The 22,383-nt window shown below is 37.6% G+C and overlaps 1 protein-coding gene across 2 annotated transcripts in view; it reads left to right on the top strand.

Annotated features, from left to right (window-relative positions):
• LOC116897713 (roundabout homolog 2-like) overlaps positions 1-20,546 on the top strand; it is a 1,086,199-nt gene extending 1,065,653 nt beyond the window's left edge. For both annotated transcript variants that reach the window (XM_032899172.1, XM_032899171.1), the window contains one exon: positions 19,654-20,546. In XM_032899172.1, coding sequence (XP_032755063.1) covers positions 19,654-19,988 — 335 coding nt within the window. In that variant the 3' untranslated portion in view covers positions 19,989-20,546. The remainder of the gene's footprint in view (positions 1-19,653) is intronic.
• The last annotated feature ends 1,837 nt before the right edge of the window (positions 20,547-22,383 follow it).

The raw sequence follows: 22,383 nt of genomic DNA on the forward strand, positions 1-22,383 counted from the left end.
TTTGTAGACAGATTACTTTAGTCAAGTCCCACGTTTCCCCTGATTTCATAGTGGGACTTTGAATTAATGTATCTTGCTAATTGAGAGTAGTTTATGAACCATCTCTTGCTCCATTCCCAGAGAGACCTCATTCTACTACCTAAAACCAAGGTACAGTTACAACATTTTTTCTACTTAAAGCTGTAAATTTCCTTGAGAAATCTGACACCGCCCTTTAGCTGTGGTCAGTTAATAAACCTGCAGACATCTATGAGAATATAACTGTGCAAAGAGTAACTTTCATCTTTCAGCTGACTCTCTGTTTTCTGGAACATGTTGTCCCAGATGCTCATCTGAGCATCCTCTGTCTTCTGACAACACCAGACACAAGACAGTATTCTCACACCGTCACAATGTGTTGCCAAGAGCATGAGTAAATCCCACGCAGTTGCTAACTCTTAAGTCTGCATCTCATATTTGAGTCTAGAGTGAGCAAACCTAAGATGAGCTCAGGAGTGCTAGATTTATTCCTTAAGAGTTGTGTGACCTTCAGTGTCTTAAGACTGAGGTATATATTGACCTCGGGCTTCCACCACCCTAAATTCACTGGGTTCTCTTAAGTCTCCAACTTAATCACAGTGGGTTCTTAGGAAACCCAGTGACTCAGCCTCCTATAAGCCATTTTGTCACCTAACTCTAGTCAGAGCTATAGGAATAGATAGATTGAACAGTCAATGGTTTAATTCATTCATTGATAATTCTTTTTATTCTTTAGGAAGGGATTTTGACACTGTCGCTTGTTTCATAATATTAAGACTGCCCTACTAATCAAAATTCACTCCAAAGAAATGATATTTTAATTGTACAGCTTATTGTCTAACCTTATATGTTTTGTTTGTCTAACAGCAAAATTATCTTGAAGCTTATTCCCCATGTGCCCACCATGAATAGTTTAACATCTTTACTTGATGGTGTCTTGAAATATAGAAGGACAAAAGTAGTGCTCAAAAATAATAAGAAACATAGCAAATATGAGTTTAACTTAATGAAACTAAATCTAGACTGCCCTGAAGTGTAATTTACTGTGGTTTTCGCCTTTTTCTGTCCTAGAACCTTTATTTATTTGTTTGCTGTGCATGTCCTCAGCACAATGATGTGTATTCCACAGGTAATGCTGGTCAGTCTATGGGATCAGTCTACATTCAAACCTTCACAGAGCTTTTGATCTGAGACCTTAATTACAATTCAGGGTGAAAGTTCCTTGGGTGCAAATGTCAGCACTAGCCAGAAGCTGATTTTTGCTTGTCTCCCACATGCTTTAGGGAATAAATTAGTGCATAGTTCTGAAATTCAAAAGCTTACTTTAAAAACAATGTTGGTTAGTCAAGTTGAGTCTCCACATGAGTTTGTGGCTCTTAGACAAACTTCCTGTAGTCTAATCAAGTGCAGAAGAGACGTGGAGTCCTTCAGGTAATAAATAATTTCCTCATCCCTGTTTGTTAACCTAAACAGAAGACAGGTTGAGTGGGAAGCTTTGTTGACAACTGAGCAGGGTTTGCTCTCCTGGTAGTTTTCTTCTCTTGGCTTTTGAATCCTGTTTTTCTTCCCAAGCAGTGTTATGCAAATGAACCAATTAATGTTAGATAAAATGATCTTCCTACCTCATGGTGTTTTGTAACTGGAAGGGCACCACTGTAAGTCACGTACCCATTCAGGGGACTCTATAGGCCACTGCAAGGGTCTGATTAGCTTGACTGTGGAAGACAATCGCAGAGGCATCTGCTCCGTTAATTTTGAGGGAAAATTTACCAGATGGAGGCTGAAGATTTAAGTGATTAGAAGGTAGTTGATTGGAATACAAATTGGATTAAAAGAAATTAGATTGATATAAATCGAATTGAGTCACAACAGTTTGTGTTGTTCGTACCAAGGGCCAGTGGATTATGGGCGAAGCAGATGCTCCAATGAGATAGGAATTAATGTGGCTTTGACAGTCCATCTGCGAAGGTCTGAATATCGAGTACATCCCTAATCTCTCTCTCCATTTATCAATGCCATAATGTTAATTAGTACTTCATTCATTAAGTTACTTACAGAAGAAAAAAATCTCACCCCTATCCCCTCTCTGCCTGAGAATTTGTTATTCTGCCAAGAATTAGAAAGCTCTTTTCAGCTCAGCTCGTTACAGTTGACTGTGAGGATAGACCTGTGTCCTCTGCCTCATGCACACAATTGCCTCTGGCACCAGCAGGGCAGTAAGTTTCAAAATATTTGCTTGTGTCTTTCTCTCTATAAACACATAGTTGAGGGAGTCTTGCATTAATGCCTGGGTACATTTGCATAAGAGTGTGTGATTCTGATAGTATCAATTACATATGCATACTATACATGCTGCTTTTTACATATTATTCACTGGTGTCATATATTTAGTTTAATAGAATATATTTGACATGAATATTGAGTGTCAGAGTCCTCCTTGAGAGAAAATAAGTAAAATGTGGTTCCCAGGACTGAGAATGAATGTGTGAGCTTAATGTTGGTTCACTAGTTATACTGGTCTATGGAAAATTGCAGATTATTGGCACTATCATATTTGAGCACATAGTGTAAAAGAAAAATATTCAATGAATTGGAAGCAAATGAAGCACCATTTTAAATACTCATGTACTATTGGGAATATGATCCATTACAATCCAATGGTCGTTGACATGAAGCTCCATTATTTCACCTTTGGCTACAACAGTAAAACTCACCATAAGGAAGGCAGTTAGTTCTGCCTTGGATCCCATCCAAGGGACCTGAGGAAGTGTAGACTCAATGTGATCTCACCTCTAAAGCAGCTTGGGGATGTGTGGACTCCAAGGACAGCCATAGAAAAATGCCTGTGGGTATTAATAATAATCAGGGAAATACAACTCCTAGAGAGCAAAGACAGGACTAAAATGGAACATAGAATCCTGTGACACAAGAAGCCCAGCATTAAAAGTTGTGCCAAGTCATTCAGAAATAATCATGGCACAGACACATGCAGGCTGCTTGCCAGTGCAAGCAGGAAGAATTTCCATTTTTGTTAAGTGTGGGGAGGCAATGGCTTATGTGAAAGCATATTAAGTATTGTAAAATTTGGGGTTCATTGGTGAATATTCTTCTGGCCATGATCACTTTCAGCAATGTGACTAGTATAGGAATAAATATGTTTAATATATTCCTGACTCAAGCTACTGGGGCCCCACATAAATCCTTCCCAGTCTCTCCCACTTGGGTGCATGTTATAATCCTTCAAAGACTTAGCTTCATGTAATACCTTTAAAATCCCCTCTTCTTCTGCAAAGATAGTGTGTTATTTGAGAGCCAGACCTGACTACAATATAGTTCTGAATGAATGCTGCTAAGGGTGTGCATACAACCTTCTATGGTCCCACATTTAGATACTATATTAGACTCATATTTCTAATCTGTACTCATTGATTTCAGTTGATCATAAAGAGAGTATCAACCAGCAAGTCACGAAATTCAGAAAAGGAGAAAGAAAAACTCTCAACCTCATGATTCCAAAATGTACAGTATAAAACAGAATGACTCTGGGTGATGAGAAAAATCAGGGAAGTTTGTCTCATGCTACTGTGTGAGAAATTAAATGACACCTAAAAATAATTTAGACTGCAGGGGTCGATCCCTTGTTCCTGTTTTGACAGTCCAGTGCTCCATCTAATTGCTGTTTGTCTAATTGGTGGTAGCCGTTCATTAACAGCCGTCAGCACATCAAGGTGGAGCTCATTGAGATTGGAGGAGTCATACATGTGTTCTTCTTCATGCCTTTGTTTCTGTGACCGATCATTGGATGTTTAATATCTTCCTGAGACCCGGTGAGGATAATTAAAGTAATCGCCTGGTTGTGAACTAATGACAATGTAGATACAGCTCCTCCTTTGCTGATTGTTGATAGACTTTAGATAATTGATATATTTTCCCTCTGAAATTTGTTTCAGTGTTTTTGTGCAGTAGAGCTCAAATTGCATATGCTGGACATACAAACAGCATGTCTGACGAACATATGTCAACTGCATTGATGTAACTACTGCCTTTGTTTCTACTAATGATCTCAGGAGTAATGTCCAGGGGTTAATTAAGGCCCCTAGTTAGTAGATAATACATGTTTCTTTTATATTTAAAAGTCCTCATAAACCAAATGGAAAAACAATCAACCAGATTGAGCCATTGCTCGCCTTGTTACTTCAGTAGTTACATCTTATGCAGCTGACCCATGTGCTCTCATCAACACGGGCCATTTAGATAAATATAGCAGGGTCAAGTTACCTCAATGAAATATAGGATTCTGCATTTCTATTGTTTCCCTTTGTAGTCTATGAATTTTCAAACTCAGAAAATAAGTAACCTGGCCAAGTGTTCATGCAGTAAAGGATTTCTGGCACCTTGGCCTGTCAGTCAGAGCCACAAAGACCCTTTGGCAGCACGAATAAGTGTCCAAATAAAGGCTGCGACTTGGCATTGAGGTTCAGAGTTTGCACTTCAGTAGTAAGACTCGTAGCTCATAGAGCAATTTGCTTAATCCTGACTGTGTAAACTGGATTTAGAAAGGTCCAATTTGTAAGTCAGCTGGAAGGATAAACGGATTTCTACTCACCAAGGAAGTGGAAGAATTCAGAAAACTTCAATAAAGAAACACTTTGCCTCAATAACTGAAATTCTTACACAGTTTTGCAGAAATCAAGCAAAAACTGGAAAACGGGAAGATATTTAAATCAAAGAAACTATGTGCTTTGGGTCATGATACTGTGGAACTGAGTTTTAAGAGATGATGAAAGTGGGAATGAGGGACAGGTATATGTCTGGAGAAAAAGGAATACTCATAGAGGTCTAATCAAAAGGACATATGGAAGCCATTGAAGAGTTTACCCCGGCACTGGGATATTGTACTTAGGGACTTGCAAAAAGCTGGAGATGAAGCCAGGAAGTAGAGAAGGATGAGGATTTTGATAAGGACAGGAGTTAGGGCATTCGTTGGAGAAATAGGATCTGAAGTATCACTGAGCCTGCAGGTGAGCTCCTAAGAAAAGCCTACAGCTTCCCTTAGCTGGAGATTGGAGAGATTTGAGGCTGTTGTCATAGAGATAATAACTGACAGGAGGAGACAAAATGAGCTCCGTGGGAAGTATTGAGGAGAGGATCAGAGGATTAAGCCACACTTACCTGGGAAGCCATTAACTTAGCCCAAAATTACAACACTCTGTCTAAACTCAGTTCGTTAATTTACATACAGCTAAAAGATTGGGAATGTTCGTGTTTTTGTGCCATTTATGTTAGAAATTTATAAGAAAATAATATAATGTGTTTTTCTCATGGGAGGCAAGAAACACACACACATACACATACACACACACATACACACACATACACACACATACACATACATACACACACACACACGCACACTTTCTTGTCTCCTGTATAAAGGAACAACGGGAAATATTAAAGGATCGCCACTATATCCTTAAATTTGCACACTTTCCATTTATTCATTTTGACTTTTCTGTGATGAGAATCTGACGCACAGAACTCAAGACTATGAAGGCAACATCTATACTTTTAAGCCATATTCTATTCTAGGCTGTGTCCCCTATGCCTTTCTCATCACTGCAGCTGTCTGCTGCTTCCTTCTCTTCTCTGTCAGCCTCGTCTCTCCTTCCAGCCTCATCAAGAACAATTCTTTGTGTTCTACTCCCTTTGCCTTGTAACAAGGAAGTGTTGCATTTTAAGTGTTTTGATGATGCTAATCCCATACCACACGTTAACAACCTGCATAAACCTAGGGTGATCCATTTTACATGATGCCTCATTTGATAAAGCTTCAAAGTAAATGGACTAAGTGGAATGTACCCCATTTTTTCCTTCATAAGTTTGTTGAAAATGGAAGTTGTTTTTTTTAAAAGACCCAATGAATTGCATCTCTTAAAGTTTCATAGCACACAACTCAAGCAGAGGAAAGGTCATAGGACAACATTGGCAGCGCTCTTACTTGATGCCTTTTGCCATTCAGCAGAAAACTAAGCTCCTCTTTCCCCCTCCACACTGAGTCTTTTCACTGAAAACAAAACTCAAGGTTTCTGCAGCAGCAGCGATATTATCTGCTGGTCATTTTCTTCTGAAACAGAAGACATCTCTGTATAGGGAATTTAAAGTTCCGTTAAACCACTCACTTTTAAAAGCCTTCAAGAGATATCATTAATAGTAAAAACTAAGAGGAAAGTAGATCCCCAGATGAAATGTGCCCTGACCATTAAGGTAACTCATATGCCTTATCTACCATTAACTCTAGTTCGTAGTCTAAGCCTAACCAGTCATTCAAGTAGCCTTGCTATTGGTGGACTTACAGAATCATTGTGCTTAACCACATAAAGACTTGGAAAATATTTTTCTCAAGAGTAATTGCTTAAACTATATATATTTATTATTTCACTGAATGAATGACACAAAATTAAAGAAATTCTGAACTCTTAAGTATTTCTGTAGGACCATGAATATTTGAACACCATTGAGGCTGTTTTTGCATACCTACTTTGTATAAAACAAAACCGTGTGCTTTTAGCATCATGAGCGTTTTCCTTTTACTGCTGTGAGAAGCAAAATGAACTTGGATTTGCATGCTGCAGAAATATGAGGTGATCACCTCCATTCAGGTTTGTGAGCTGTAAAATCCATTCGCTCTGAGCCTGCTAGGCAAAGACAATGTGATAATACAAGCTGCATTCAGCGAGCTCCCTTTGCAAGGCTCCTTTTTACTAAGGTACAGGCTTTAGCAAAGACTGGGACACGCCATTATGCAATGTAAAGAAAAGAACAACTGAATTTGATGCAGCCACGCCCACCATTCTAGAGAACACTTCCTCCATTGAGATCATGATGTTGCTCCCTGAGGTGGGTCATTTATTTCACAAAGTACAGTTTTACTTTAAGGCACACAATGTCTCACTGTGATAATATAGACATTTCAAGGGAAAATGTGGGCTTTGGAGGGAAAGAGTATAATTTCATCTTGTCCATCCACTGAAACTATTGGTAACGTGAGCTAGACTTGTAATATTCATCTTTTTCTTTATGCCGTTTAAATCATGTGACTGAGCCTTCAGAAAATATGGCTTGATGTCTTCTGATCCTCACTAAACTTCTGATGCAAAATCTAGCAAGAAACAGACAGCATTCAAGGATTGACCGGGAAGTCAGTTGACAGGTTTTTGTGAAATCCCGTACATATTGCAAAAGACAATTTTGACAAAATAGTTTAAAGCAAGGCAAAAATCACTATGAGAAATGCAAAAAATCACTTTGCGTTAATATTTGTTCACATGAGAATGAGTACAACTTAAAAATAAGATCATTGGCATGCCTAGATAATAATTCTTGCTACACAAATCCTGAATATCTAGTTTGTTATGAGCTGTAATGGGTATTTTCTGTGACTTTTGACACTTTTTTTTTTTAAATCAAAATTTCAATTCTTTGGTTTTCACTGAAGTGAGTCTTCTAAATTTACTTGACTGCTTAATTCATTTATGCAACCTATTGATGGGAAACATGATCTATTGATATCTTCATATTTAGAACAGTAGACTGCATATCACCTACTGATCAACCTGCTGAGCTTGAAAGACTTGGGCACTATCGGGATGTGCTATTAAGTATATCACTCAGAATGGCTTTGAGTTCACCGATAGCAATGGACAGCAGCGGAAGCTAAGAGTGTAGATGCACTCAAGCTATATTTTTGCAGGACCAGTTACCACATCAAAAGGACCATATCCTCTGAAATGATAGTTTGTTGTCTTGACACAGTGACAGATTCCTCTGAGTACAGCAGTAGAGGTCACACCAATTAAACCATGGATCACTACAATAATAGCAAGCACTGACTGACTGACAGATTGCATAGCATTCGACTCATGGAGAAATAGCAGTATATTCGACATTGTTATCTGGTGGGTGCTCCTGTGTATTAAAAGAAGTAAACCAAGGCTAGGAGACGGTGAGGAATTTGGGATTCCACGCTTCCCTGCTGTCTTTCATAAGAGCCATTTTTCAGTTGAGGTGATATACATATGAAGAAACTTTAGTAGCTGCCAAATATAGGGCTTGTCACTGGTAAAATAATCTGCATGAATTTGTATCATATTCATAGGTTTCACCCCTCTAAAGCATTGCATGGTTTAAAAATAATGCTAAGGCCAGGCAGGGGTGGTATGTGCCTTCAATCCCTTCACTCAGAAGGGAAGAGGCAGTTGTATCTCTGTGAGTTCCAGAGCAGCCTGGTCTACAAAATGTTTTGTAGGACACTCAAGGCTACACAGAGAAACCTCGTGTCATGAAATGACTCAAATATCATTAAGAAGAAATAAAAGTAATATACTTCAGGAGGCTCATGTTAAACCAACTCCATCAAGGGTTGGGTGTTGACTGAAAATAAGCAAATATAAAATGATGTTTTATGAGTACGGGTGTGTCTCTGTGAACCTGGGTATGTGTATGACACAGGGTCTGTAGGAGGCTGGGGGAGGCGAAGCCTGCATCATGGTTCTCTGCATCTACCATGCTTGAGAGTTTTTCTGCTGATGTTACATGCTGCCACTTCTCTTACGCTAGCTGACCTGTGAGCTTCTAGGGCATCTCCAGTTTCAACCACTCAGCACCCTTTAAGACTTCTGGGATTAGAGACATGCACAGCCAGGTGGTGGTGAATGGCCTCTGGGCCTTGCACTTGCACTGCAAACATTTCATACACTGAGCTGTTCCTTCTACACACAGTCAGGTTTCTACATGCACACTCATTGCTTGGATCTAAGGGTTCTAACAATTTGACTTTTGATAGCTAATACTATTATGTTATTATAGGCTAGCCATTACTGTTTCAAAAAACTGGTTTATAATAATATCTCCATTTTTGAAAATCTCCATCATTGATTATATGAGGAAAGGAATTTATGTGTAACTTAAACAAGATTCTCGAATTTTAATTGTGGTTTGTGATAAAAAGATTCAAGTTCATAAATCTGGTGAACAATCTAAACAAATATAAGAACTAAATATTTTAAAAATGTATCACATATGTTAAAATGTTAGTGATGATGGGAATAAGGTTTTTTTTTAATATTAACTCAGGTCTTTTGTAGTTATGGTCTTTTGGATTGAAATCACTGAGAAAAAGAATTTTCAAAATGTATTGCTTAGGTAGTAGAATAGCAGGCCCGGATGTGACCCATCCTTTAAGAGTTTATCATGGCCATTATATTGATGTCAATCATTTCTTAGAAAGCTAAACATTATTATACAATTTAATGTGTTTGAAATTGTTTCACTGTATCATATCTTATAAAGTCAGTGCAATTTTAAACCATGACATGGGATTATAATTTGATAATAAGAAACTAAACTTAAAACGCATCTTTCCAGAAATAGGGATTGCTTTTGTCACTATAAGGCAAGTAAGTCTAGTCCATGAAGACCTCCGATTTGGTGGCAAATCACTCTTTATAGAGTGTCTTCTGCCATTATGATGGAGCGAATTGATTTGAAATGGGACTGGATGGATATCCAGGTGAATGTATTGCCTTCTGACCAAATTGAGAGAAAATGAATTTATTAAGTAGGAGATTAATTTCTCTGTAGGAACAGCAACTCTAAAGTTACCTACAAAACATTTAGACATTTGATGAAGATTTCTCTTTAATGTTTTATATATATATATATTCCCATGTGTTTGCTTCTTTATTCAATCATCTAAAATTATTCATTGTAATTTACACAAAAGAGCTCTGCTTTAGCTGTCACTAGGGTCTCCTGATTTGGCAAGGTCAATGTTTTGGATATGAAAAGCCAAAATATACAACATTAACATAAGTGATTAAAACTTACCTAACAATGGTACTGAAAGAACAGGACACTCTGTGCACAGAGACCTAGGAGAAGGAGGGGCAGGCCCTTCTGGTTGCTGCCCTCACTGAAAGCTGAAACCCAGGCCCGGGGAGCGACTTTAGAACCGAGACCAGAGGTAAGACCAACTTCTCTGCTCCAAGTGACCTGCCTGGTGGACTCAGGACACATGCCTAGAGGAACAGCTGAAAGCCAGTGGACAGGAATGACTACACACCTGAAAGCAGAACACTCTGTTCCCATAACTGGCTGAAAGAAAACAGGAAAACAGGTGTACAACACTCCTGACACACAGAAATATAGGACAGTCAAGCCACTATCAGAACATTATAGCAGAACAAGGTAACACCAGAGACATCCTGATGGCGAGAGGCAAGCGCAGGAAACCAAGCAACAGAAACCAAGACTACATGGCATCATCAGAGCCCAATTCTCCCACCAAAGCAAACACTGAATATCCAAACACACCAGAAAAGCAAGATCTAGATTTAAAAACCCATTTGATCATGATGATGGAGGACTGTAAGAAAGACATGAAGAACTCCCTTAGAGAAATGCAGGAAAACACAAGTAAACAAGTAGAAGCCCTTAGAGAGGAAACACAAAAATCCCTGAAAGAATTACAGGAAAACACAATCAAACAGGTGAAAGAATTGAAAAGGGAAATAGAAACAATAAGGAAAGCACAAAGGGAGACAACTCTGGATATAGGAAACCAAAGGAAGAGACAAAGAGCCATAGATATAAGCATCACCAACAGAATACAAGAGATAGAAGAGAGAATCTCAGGAGCAGAAGATTCCATAGAAATCATCGACACAACTGTCAAAGAAATGTAAAACGGAAAAAGCTACTGACCCAAAACATACAGGAAATCCAGCATACAATGAGAAGATCAAATCTAAGGATAATAGGTATTGAAGAGAGTGAAGACTCTCAGCTCAAAGAAACAGTAAATATCTTCAACAAAATCATAGAAGGAAACTTCCCTAACCTAAAGAAAGAGATGCCCATAAACATACAAGAAGCCTACAGAACTCCGAATAGATTGGATCAGAAAAGAAACTCCTCCTGTCACATAATAGTCAAAACACCAAGTGCACAAAACAAAGAAATAATATTAAAAGCAGTAAGGGAAAAAGTCAAGTAACATATAAAGGCAGACCTAACAGAATTACACCAGACTTCTCACCAGATACCATGAAAGCCAGCTTGACAGCACACCTAAAAGCTCTAGAACAAAAAGAAGCAAAAACACCCAGGAGGAGTAGAAGGCAGGATATAATTAAACTCAGAGCTGAAATCAACAAGTAGAAACAAAAAGGACTATACAAAGAATCAACAGAATCAAAAGCTGATTCTTTGAGAAAATCAACAAGATAGATAAACCCTTAGCCAGACTAATGAGAGGACACAGAGAGTGTGTCCAAATTAAAAAAAATCAGAAATGAAAAGGGAGACATAACAACAGAATCAGAGGAAATTCAAAAAATCATTAGATCCTACTACAAAAGCCTATATTCAACAAAACTTGAAAATCTGGAGGAAATGGCCAATTTCCAAGACAGATACCAGGTACCGAAGTTAAATCAGGAACACATAAACCATTTAAACAACCCCATAATTCCTAAAGAAATAGAAGCAGTCATTAAAGGTCTCCCAACCAAAAAGAGCCCAGGTCCAGATGGGTTCAGTGCAGAATTCTATCAGACCTTCATAGAAGACATCATACCAATGCTATCCAAACTATTCCACAAAATTGAAACAGATGGAGTACTACCGAATTCCTTCTATGAAGCCATAATTACTCTTATACCCAAACCACACAAAGACCCAACAAAGAAAGAGAACTTCAGACCAATTTCCTTTATGAATATCGACGCAAAAATACTCAATAAAATTCTTGCAAACATAATCTAAGAACACATCACAACAATCATCCATTTTGATCAAGTAGATTTCATCTCAAGTATGCAGGGATGGTTTAATATACGGAAAACCATCAACGTAATCCACTATATAAACAAACTGAAAGATAAAAACTACATGATCATTTCATTAGATGCTGAGAAAGCATTTGACAAAATTCAACACCACTTCATGATAAAAGTCCTGGAAAGAACAGGAATTCAAGGCCCATACCTAAACATAGTAAAAGTCATATACAGCAAACCAGTAGCTAACATGAAACTAAATGGAGAGAAACTTGAAGCAATCCCACTAAAATCAGGGACTGGACAAGGCTGCCCACTCTCTCCCTACTTATTCAATATAGTTCTTGAAGTTCTAGCCAGAGAAATCAGACAACAAAAGGAGATCAAAGAGATACAGATTGGAAAGGAAGAAGTCAAAATATCACTATTTGCAGATGATATGACAGTATATATAAGTGATCCCAAAAGTTCCACCAGAGAACTACTAAACCTGATAAACACCTTCAGCAAAGTGGCTGGGTATAAAATTAACTAAAAAAAAAATCTACACAAAAGAGAAACAAGCTGAGAAAGAAATTAGGGAAACGATACCCTTCATAATAGTCCCAAATAATATAAAATACCTCAATGTGACTTTAACCAAGCAAGTGAAAGATATGTATGGTAAGAACTTAAAGCCTCTGAAGAAAGAAATTGAAGAAGATCTCAAAAGATCAAAAGATCTCCCATGCTCATGGATTAGCAGGATTAATATATTAAAATGGCCATTTTACCAAAAACGATGTACAGATACAATGCAATCTCCATCGAAATACCAATCCAATCCTACATAGAATTAGACAGAACAATTTGCAAATTCATCTGGAATAACAAAAAACCCAGGATAGCTAAAACTATCCTCAACAATAAAAGGACTTCTGGGGGAATCACTATCCCTGAATTCAAGCAGTATTACAGATCAATAGTGATAAAAACTGTATAGTATTGGTACAGAGACAGGCAGATAGATCAGTGAGGTAGAACTGAAGACCCAGAAATGAACCCACACATCTATGGTCACTTGATTTTTGACAAAGGAGCCAAAACCATCCAATGGAAAAAAGATAGCATTTTCAGCAAATGGTACTGGTTCAACTGGAGGTCGTCATGTAGAAGAATCAATTTTGATCCATTCTTATCACCCTGTACAAAACTTAAGTTCACGTGGATCAAGGACCTTCACATCAAACCTGATACGCTCAAACTAATAGAAGGAAAAGTGTGGAAGAATCTCAAACACATGGGCACTGGAGAAAATATCCTGAACAAAACACCAATGGCTTATGCTCTAAGATCAAGAATCGACAAATGGGATCTCATAAAACTACAAAGCTTCTATAAGGCAAAGGACACTGTTGTTAGGACAAAATAGTAACCAACAGATTTGGAAAAGATCTTTACCAATCCTACAACAGATAGAGGGCTTTTATCCAAAATATACAAAGAACTCAGAACTCATGAAGTTAGACGGCAGGGAGACAAATAACCCTATTACAAATGGGTTTCAGAGCAAAACAAAGAATTCACAGCTGAGGAATGCTGAATGGCTGAGAAGCACCTAAAGAAATGTTCAACATCTTTAGTCATAATAGAAATGCAAATCAAAACAACCCTGATCTTCCACCTCATACCAGTCAGAATGGCTAAGATCAAATACTCCAGTGACTGCAGATGTTGGCAAGGATGTGGAGAAAGAGGAACATTCCTCCATTGTTGGTGGGATTGCAGACTGCTACAACCATTTTGCAAATCAGTCTGGAGGTTCCTCAGAAAATTGGACATTGAACTACCTGAGGACCCAGCTATACCTCTCTTGGACATATACCCAAAAGATGCTCCAACATACAACAAAGACACGTGCTCCACTATGTTCATAGCAGCCTTATTTAGAATAGCCAGAAGCTGGAAAAAACCCGGATGCCCTTCAACAGAGGAATGGATACAGAAAATATGGTACATCTACACCATGGAATACTACTCAGCTATCAAAAACAATGACTTTATGAAATTAGTAGGCAAATGGATGGAACTGGAAAATATCATCCTGAGTGAGGTAAACCAATCACAGAAAAACACACATGGTATGCACTCATTGATAAGTGGATATTAGCCCAAATGCTCGAATTACCCTAGAGGCACAGAACACATGAAACTCAAGAAGGATGACCAAAATGCGGATGCTTCACTCCTTCTTTAAAAGGGGAACAAGAGTACCTTTAGGATGGGATAGGAAGGCAAAGTTGAGAACAGAGGCAGAAGGAACACCCATTCAGAGTCTGCCCCACATGTGGCCCATACATATACAGCCACCAAACTAGATAAGATGGATGAAGCAAAGAAGTGCAGACTGACAGGAACTGGATGTCGATCTCTCCAGAGAGACACAGCCAGAAAATGGCTAATACATCGGTGAATGCCAGCAGCAAACCACTGAACTGAGAATGGGACCCCTATGAAGCAATCACAGAAAGGACTCAAAGAGCTGAAGGGGCTTTAGACCCCATATGAACAACAATGCCAACCAACCAGAGCTTCCAGGAGTAAACCACTACCCAAAGACTATACATGGACTGACCCTGGGCTCCAACCTCATAGGTAGCAATGAATAGCCTAGTAAGAGCACCAGTGGAAGGGGAAACCCTTGATCCTGCCAAGACTGAACCCCCAGTGAACAGGATTCTTGGAGGGAGGGAGGTAATGGGGGTAGGCTCGGGAGGGGAACACCCATGTAGAAGGGAAGGGGGAGGGGTGAGGGGGATGTTGGCCTGGAAACCAGGAAAGGGAATAACATTTGAAATGTAAATAAGAAATACCCAATTTAATAAAGATGGAAAAAAAGAAATATATTCAATAAAATAAATAAATAAAATAAAAAGAAAAAAAAGAAAGAACAGGAATGTGGAGAGCAAACTAGAGAGTATATCTGAGTTTTTATATTTCTAGCAATTTCTTTTAACAGTGAGATCTGAAATACAATTGAGAAATTTGAAGAAATAGTTTTATGAATCTTAGTTTTCGTCAATTCCCTGTGAGCAATGAATTAAAAAAATTGATTAATGAAAAAAATCCTAATTTTCTAAAAAGAAGAAAATCTTGAAGAATTTACTCACCATACTTTTAAAACTATGAATGAAAGAGTATCTTTTTAACATATACACATACATATAGTGCCAGTTTTTCTTTGGCTAATATTATTTGTCAAATAGTTCATTATTTTAATTTACTGGTCAATGTGGCAGTGAGTCTCATTTCTCTCACTAAGGAAAATGTTAAATTGGATTTATTTTGATGGAAGGATATAAAGCTATCAATGGATGGAGCAAAATATATTAGGCAATAAAACAGTAGTGTAAGCATTCTCCTCAGAAAAGAGACATTCTTGTCAATTGATCAGTGTTTTATGAGCGAAATTTGGAAAAAATGTTTCTAATGGTTTACAGAGCAAGAAAATAAGACATGCTGAGTCTGCAGTATCCTAATGACACACCAGGCTTCAGTGTGTCTGCAATACATCTCTCAACCATTTCTCTATCATCAGATTATCTATCTGGAACTTATCATCTATCTGTTTCTTTTAGTCTATGAAAACAACTTAAATTAGATGTTCATATTTGATCTATCACACACAAACAAGATAAGCAAGAGCATTAATAACAGCTAAGTAATGTCCGTATACATTATTTCTGAAATACTGATTCCTATTTTAGCGTCAGGCAGCCTTCGCTAATCTATATCATGTTATTATAGTCATCAAACTGGGATGAAGATGATGTTGCTTATGTAACTCACCTGTTCACTTATGCCATCGCTATAACTGTTGCCATTTTTCTGTATTATTCTTGCTATTATAATAGTTTATGAAAACTACTTTGAACAGAAATGATTATGATGAAATAAGATGAATAATTATATACTTTTTAAGATGGAAAAATAGTCGCTCTGGAAATTTTGCTGTAGCAAAAGAACTTCCACTCTGCAATCTGTAATGAAGTCTTCTATCAGAAATGTCGGGCACTTCAGAAGCCATTGATTGACCCGGGGAGGTTCCAACCGTTCACAGAGAGGGTTGTTTCGTGAATGAAAACTAAGTCTATGCTCCAGAAACTACTGCATTCCTACTAAAGAACAAGGCAGGGACATTTTCTTAGAAACCCTTATCAAGATGCTTCAATGTCCTTGTTGTATCATGTCACCTCACTTCTGAGAGTTCTATAGTTCTATAGTGCTCAAAGCATATGAATAGTTACAATAAAGCAAAATATAACAGTATTCAAAAGTTATGAGTTACTTCACTGGCACGACATTTTAAAAATACCAAGTAAGCATTCAAATTTAGAGAAGGAATTTTTTTCAAAATTTTTCTCTAAGCAATGAAAATTATTCTTTATGTAAGCAGGCACCCTCAGGAGAGCGGTGAAGGGGACATCTGTTGATATTGCTGTGGGAGACCTGGACATAGCTGAATCTAGATGCCTGCCCCTTTCTGGGTAGGAACTGTAATATTGCAGCTGCCTGCACCTGTTTGCTACCAGCCATTCTACAAAGAAACCAAGAGCTTTCGGTTTTCAGAACCATCATGGGAGCTCTCCTGCCAGCCAGCCAGCCTAAACAAACTGGGGAAACCCAGGTTCTTTCAGAGATGCTATCTCAAAGACAAGAAGGAACGAAATCAAAGAATAGAGCCTATACAACTTCTGCCCTATAAGTACATGCAAAAACATGTACACATGCACCAAATACACATGTCCTCCCATACCTATTGGGGCATGTGCATGCATGCACACACACACACACACACACACACACACACACACACACACACAAACACATACTCTTAGATAAAATAAAAAGAATAAATATCTCAAGGTTTGTCTGCTGGCAGAAATATTAATATAGAAAATAACAGAGATTGATTCGGGTTTGGTGCATGGATGGCATACATATTTGTGAATCATTTCATATTCAAAGACATTCTGGGTGGATGACCTTTGAAAAACCAAGGCAGGTATTTAATAAATACAGTATGGGTAGTGGCATTCAGGAGGTTCTTTTTATTGAAATTAAGTTTAGAAATGATTTTTTTCAAAAGACACAGTGCACCCAGCGTGCAAGCTCTCCTTACTCCCCTGCTGATGCTTTAAGGGTGTCTGGAACATTATTCATGAAAGATCTTGAGTTTCTTTTCTGTTCCTTCAATGAGTTCGGATATGGAGAAGTCACATGACACGTTCAACCTTGGTATATCGTCTTTAGGAGACTTTACAATTTTCCCATTTTTTTCTTTGGTAAGAGTGAGTTTAGTAAAACATTTTAAATTAAAAATCAATTTTCTCAGTTAGTAAAAGAGAAATGTAAAGGTAATAGATTTGATATCAGCTACAAGGACACTCTGAATTCTGTGGCTACTGTTTGTTTGCTCTGGTGTCTGTTTCATGATCTGGTTTAAATATTCCACATCATGAGTTTATTATTAGCACTAATTTAGAATTAAGAAAAAATGTTTTTGAAACTCAGAGAAAAGAGTTTGCTAGCCAACATGTCGAGTGGTTATAGTAATGAAAAATAAACATATTTTTTGGGTAGAGTCAGTCAATATTAAGTAGGAGCAGATGGTGCAAGTTTTTTACTGTCAAACCCCATGACCCTTTCCTTCTTCCTCATGTATTTCCTCTTATTTCTACCCCTTCCTTCTTGTTTCTTCTCTTTTGTCTCCTCTCATTTCCACCATAGCTTCTTCCTTTATTAACAGAACTTAAAGGTTGTTCTCAATTCAGTGCCACCGAAAATCATATTCGCTATTATTTGGTGCTTGTGCACCTTGGGAAAGAATCATGTTTGCAATGCACATGTAGACATTGGAGGTATGCAGTCATACTCTGGCTTCTGAGGTCTCTTCATCTTTACGTTATGTCTTTTCGACTCATTTGGGGCCACGGAATGTATTAAAACTCTCTAAGTTCCAGTGTTCTGTAGCACTCTGGGTAATGAGCATTCCTCCTCCTGCACTCTGGGTAGTGTCAGCCCTGCTGAGTTCTAGAGACATCTCAGCTTTGCCTTGCACTGTCCTGTCATGGAGTCACTTGCTTAACCCACGTGGACATATAGTCTTTCAAAATTTAAAGACCCTGAACTCTCTAAAACTCAGTGAAACACATATCATCCATTGTCACTAACAGCACACTATATTCAGTCCCCCTAAACACTCATTTTATATATACAACTACAAATAATTCTTGGAGCTATTTGAGGCTTATTTATTGGCTCTTTCCTAGAGCTGTAATTTTGTCCTGTCATAATTTGAGGGCGCTCATATCAATTCCACATACTTTCAATTGCACCCTAAAATCCAGATTCGGACTTATTATTTCTATATATCTTCCTTTTACTCTATCTTTGTCTGAATGATGAGACCATTCCAATTTTATTTTCTGCTCTATTTAACTGTTGCAGGCCTGATCATTACATTTAAAGTCATAGAAGCAGGGGGTATGGAGGAGGAGATATGGGCTTTAACTAAGAAAGGAGGAATAACATTTAAAATGTAAATTAAAAAATAACCAATTGAAAAAAGAATATCATTGGCGTTTGTATTAGCATATTTACTGTTAGTACCACAAAATATCTGGTACTTTATTAATTAAGAGCATACCTTAGACTCCGTTTCATAGAACCTATTCATGGCCATGAGCGAGGGTATCCTGCCTGCATCACAGAATAGCAAGTGGCATAATGTTTGGTGAGTGCAGGTAAATGGGCAAGATGGGTAGCTAGAGACAGTCACAGGTCACACTCTCCATCTAAAATCTGACCTTGCCTGAGAATGATACCCAAAGTCACCTAATCACACTTTGGTAGGTCATAAGTCTTACAGGTCACCAATTTTACCACTTTGAAAAGCGTAATGTCAACACATCCAAGGTTGGAGGACAGATGACCATCAATTAAAAGTGTGGCATTTCAATTTTACCTTGTGGAAAAATACCAATTTTTTAAAATCTGTATATTAACATACAAAATATATTTCTTCTACTTTTCCACTACAATATTATTTATCCAGGATATATTTTATTTATTATTTATATAATTTTATATTCATTTAGTAAGTCTGTTAGTTAATATTTTGAATAGGTTGCCTATAACACTTTGCCTATTGCTTTCCATCTATTATACTGGAAACCAAAATTATTTATTCATTCACTTATTTACTTAACTTATTTCACAGATGGCCATGTTACTGCATCTCAAATTTAGCTGCACACAGAATTAAACATACACAGCTCAGACTAACTTGAAGTTTACCAGCCTCATCACGTTCCTCTTTGAGTGAACAGCACGGTGTATACACTGTCTGGTTTTTCTGTGCTTTGTTAATGGTGTTGGGCTGTCCACCTGGTTTGCTTTCCTAGTAATTAATAAATATGGACGGATGAAAAAGCCAGCCAGTCCTATTCATGTTGGTCCTCATTTCAACATGTTAATCACCCCATGGGGTGTGGTGGGACAGGTGCCTTGTTCTCTTTACTTTTGCTTGCATTTTAATGGAATATGTTGTAGTTCACCACTAAGAGTTACATTAATTTATTGACAGAGGAGTCGTGATGACTTAGAGATGTATAGAAAACCAGGAAAGTAAAATATGAATAAAAAAATTGTATCTGGTTATTCCATTAAATATTCAACCCTATGAGTATGAATCTAGATGAAGTGTGTATTACGGTTAAGGAGAGGGTTAACCTGATCTTTTCATCATGTTTTTTAGGATCTCGTCTTCGTCAAGAAGACTTTCCCCCCAGGATCGTAGAACACCCTTCTGACGTCATCGTCTCCAAGGGAGAGCCCACCACTCTGAACTGTAAAGCAGAGGGCCGGCCCACCCCCACCATCGAATGGTACAAGGATGGTGAGCGGGTGGAGACAGACAAGGATGATCCCAGGTCACACAGGATGCTTCTGCCCAGCGGATCCTTATTCTTTTTGCGAATTGTTCACGGACGCAGAAGTAAACCGGATGAAGGGACTTACGTTTGTGTTGCAAGGAACTATCTTGGTGAAGCAGTGAGTCGCAATGCATCTCTGGAAGTAGCATGTAAGTAAACGCCACGGGCCTCATGTGCTCGTTCTGCTTCTTCATAATAAATATGGTCCTTTCTCACTGATTCTTAGGATCTACAGAGTAAAACATCTGAGATAATACATAACCTCTTCTCTGAGGAAATATGGCTAGAATACTGTCAGTATAGGGGCTGCATCAATTTTGATTACTTAAATTTGAATAAAGTCAATGCTATATTGAAGCAATGGGCAATACATAAGGCTATTGTAATTGTAAATTTCAACTATTGATCAGATGCGTAATTGAGTACCAATGTTGCACGTGTTTCCATTACTTACATATACACATATATGTATGTATACATATATGTGAACGTTTGAAGTAACACCTTATCTTATTCTCTACATTATAGTATCTCCAGTTTCTTATAGACCAAATTGAGAAACAGTAGGTATGTAAGGGAGACGACAGCACAAACTATAACGATAACTTTGTTTTATTTTTTTATCGTTGACCTCAATATAGAACAAATGAGCACGCTGCTGTCAGAGTTTCTATTTTCTACACAGTCTTAATATTCAAAATAAATAAGAACTTTCTCTTTTGAACTTTTTGATATATATATAGCCTTCCATGCCAATAATGACAGTAAAGATTTTAGTGCCTGGATTCTATTTAGATATACACTTCGTTGGCTTCCAGGGTGGTGTGGGATAGATTGCTTTGGTCTGGCGATGGCGAGCTGGTACCTTCGGTGAATTGTGAGTCGGATAACAGCAGCTGCTCCATTGTAGAGACTGTTGTCCCCTTGTGATAATTGGAAGGGTGCTTGAAATAGTCGGACCTTCTGCTAATTAAAGGAAATATGTTCTGTATGGTATCATAGCAGATAAATAATGCTTATGTTATGTACAGAGAGTCGAAGTTTGCAACAATATGTATTTTTTGCACCTGGAAGGGTCTTTCTGTGATCAAATTGAACCATTCTTTATCTGACAATCTTGGTGAAGCTCTCGTTCCCAAGCATCGTGTCTTCTGATTTAGACTTTCATTCCAGAGATTATGAGCTAACCGATGTTTACATATGTAACTTTAATAAAAAAATGAGTGGAAGTTCTTAAAATACGAATTTTATGTGTGGAACGTAATAAAATACAAACATTTGAAACATTTACTAGTGATGTGATTTCCCCAAAATAAAACCAGTTTTTGTTTTTTAAAAGTAAAGCAATACTTTACGAAGGACTTATAATTTATCAGGAAATATAATATGAAACCACAACCTTAAGAATATACAGTTTCCACTTAAAAATAACAACTTTCTGAAACTTCTGAGTACACGGAAATGTTTCACTGCCAAAATCTATCGATGCATATCTCTCTGTTGTAAACGTGATTGATGGGCATGGCCCACCTATTTTGTAACCAATCAGAGTGCGACTAGATGGCCCACCTATTTCGTAACCAATCAGAGTGCGACTAGACGATCTAGGATGGAAAACGAGTTAGTGGGGATTTCAGGAAGGCATCTTTACTTTTGTGACTTTTGCTCTTAGGGGATTTTTCTGCATTCCCAGAACACTGCAAACAAAACAGAATGATTTTAGATAAATGAAAATGAAGAAATTCTACCCTTTTCCTATAACATTTATTGCTCAGCAGCCAAGATCCCACTTTACTATGACTAATTTCACTTCAGAACATTAAACAGATTTCAAAGTCGGCTGGCAATTTCTTTGTAGAATAGCAATAAACATTTGTTTTTAATCTTAGTTTTGTTGAAGTTAATCCTCAAACACAATCATCTTTTACTTTCATGTTTTCCTGAAAAGATTACTGTCCCCCATACTTAATTCATAAATAATGAGAAAAAATTAAGGCATGATTCTTTCCCATGTAATATGACGGCAACACATTTTAAATTGAGGTACAAATGAAGTTTAATAAGTGTTTGAATTACTTATAATCTCAAAAGCGAAAACTAGAAAGCTTACGAGTTGGCTTTAGTTAGTGAATAAAATTCCTTCTTCGAATTCCATGTCACAAGTTCACAAAATTTGAAGCTACCTAAGGCCAAATAATATTCATTTATTTCTTCTGCTTTTTCTATTAGCTTACAAGCCTATATTTTCCTGTGTGTCTTAGTACATAAAACTGAAAGGCTGAATTGGTCAACACCCATTCTATCCTCTATTAATGTGCTGAGGGACAGGAATAATGAAAACATTCTAATCTATTCTCAGAGTTCAGAATACCCTTCAATTTTAATATTTTTAATAGATTAAATGGAGAAAAATTATGGCTCATCAGAGGGACAAACAGCATAGATAGTAGGAACACATAGGGAAGAGTGCTTAAATATTTCCAGGCAATAATATGATAAGTATGTCCTAAAAAGGGAAGCATCACCTGAACTCTGATTTTTTAATATCATGT

The sequence above is a fragment of the Rattus rattus genome, chromosome 4, assembly GCF_011064425.1.
Source record: "Rattus rattus isolate New Zealand chromosome 4, Rrattus_CSIRO_v1, whole genome shotgun sequence".
In the NCBI taxonomy this organism is placed as follows: Eukaryota; Metazoa; Chordata; class Mammalia; order Rodentia; family Muridae; genus Rattus; species Rattus rattus.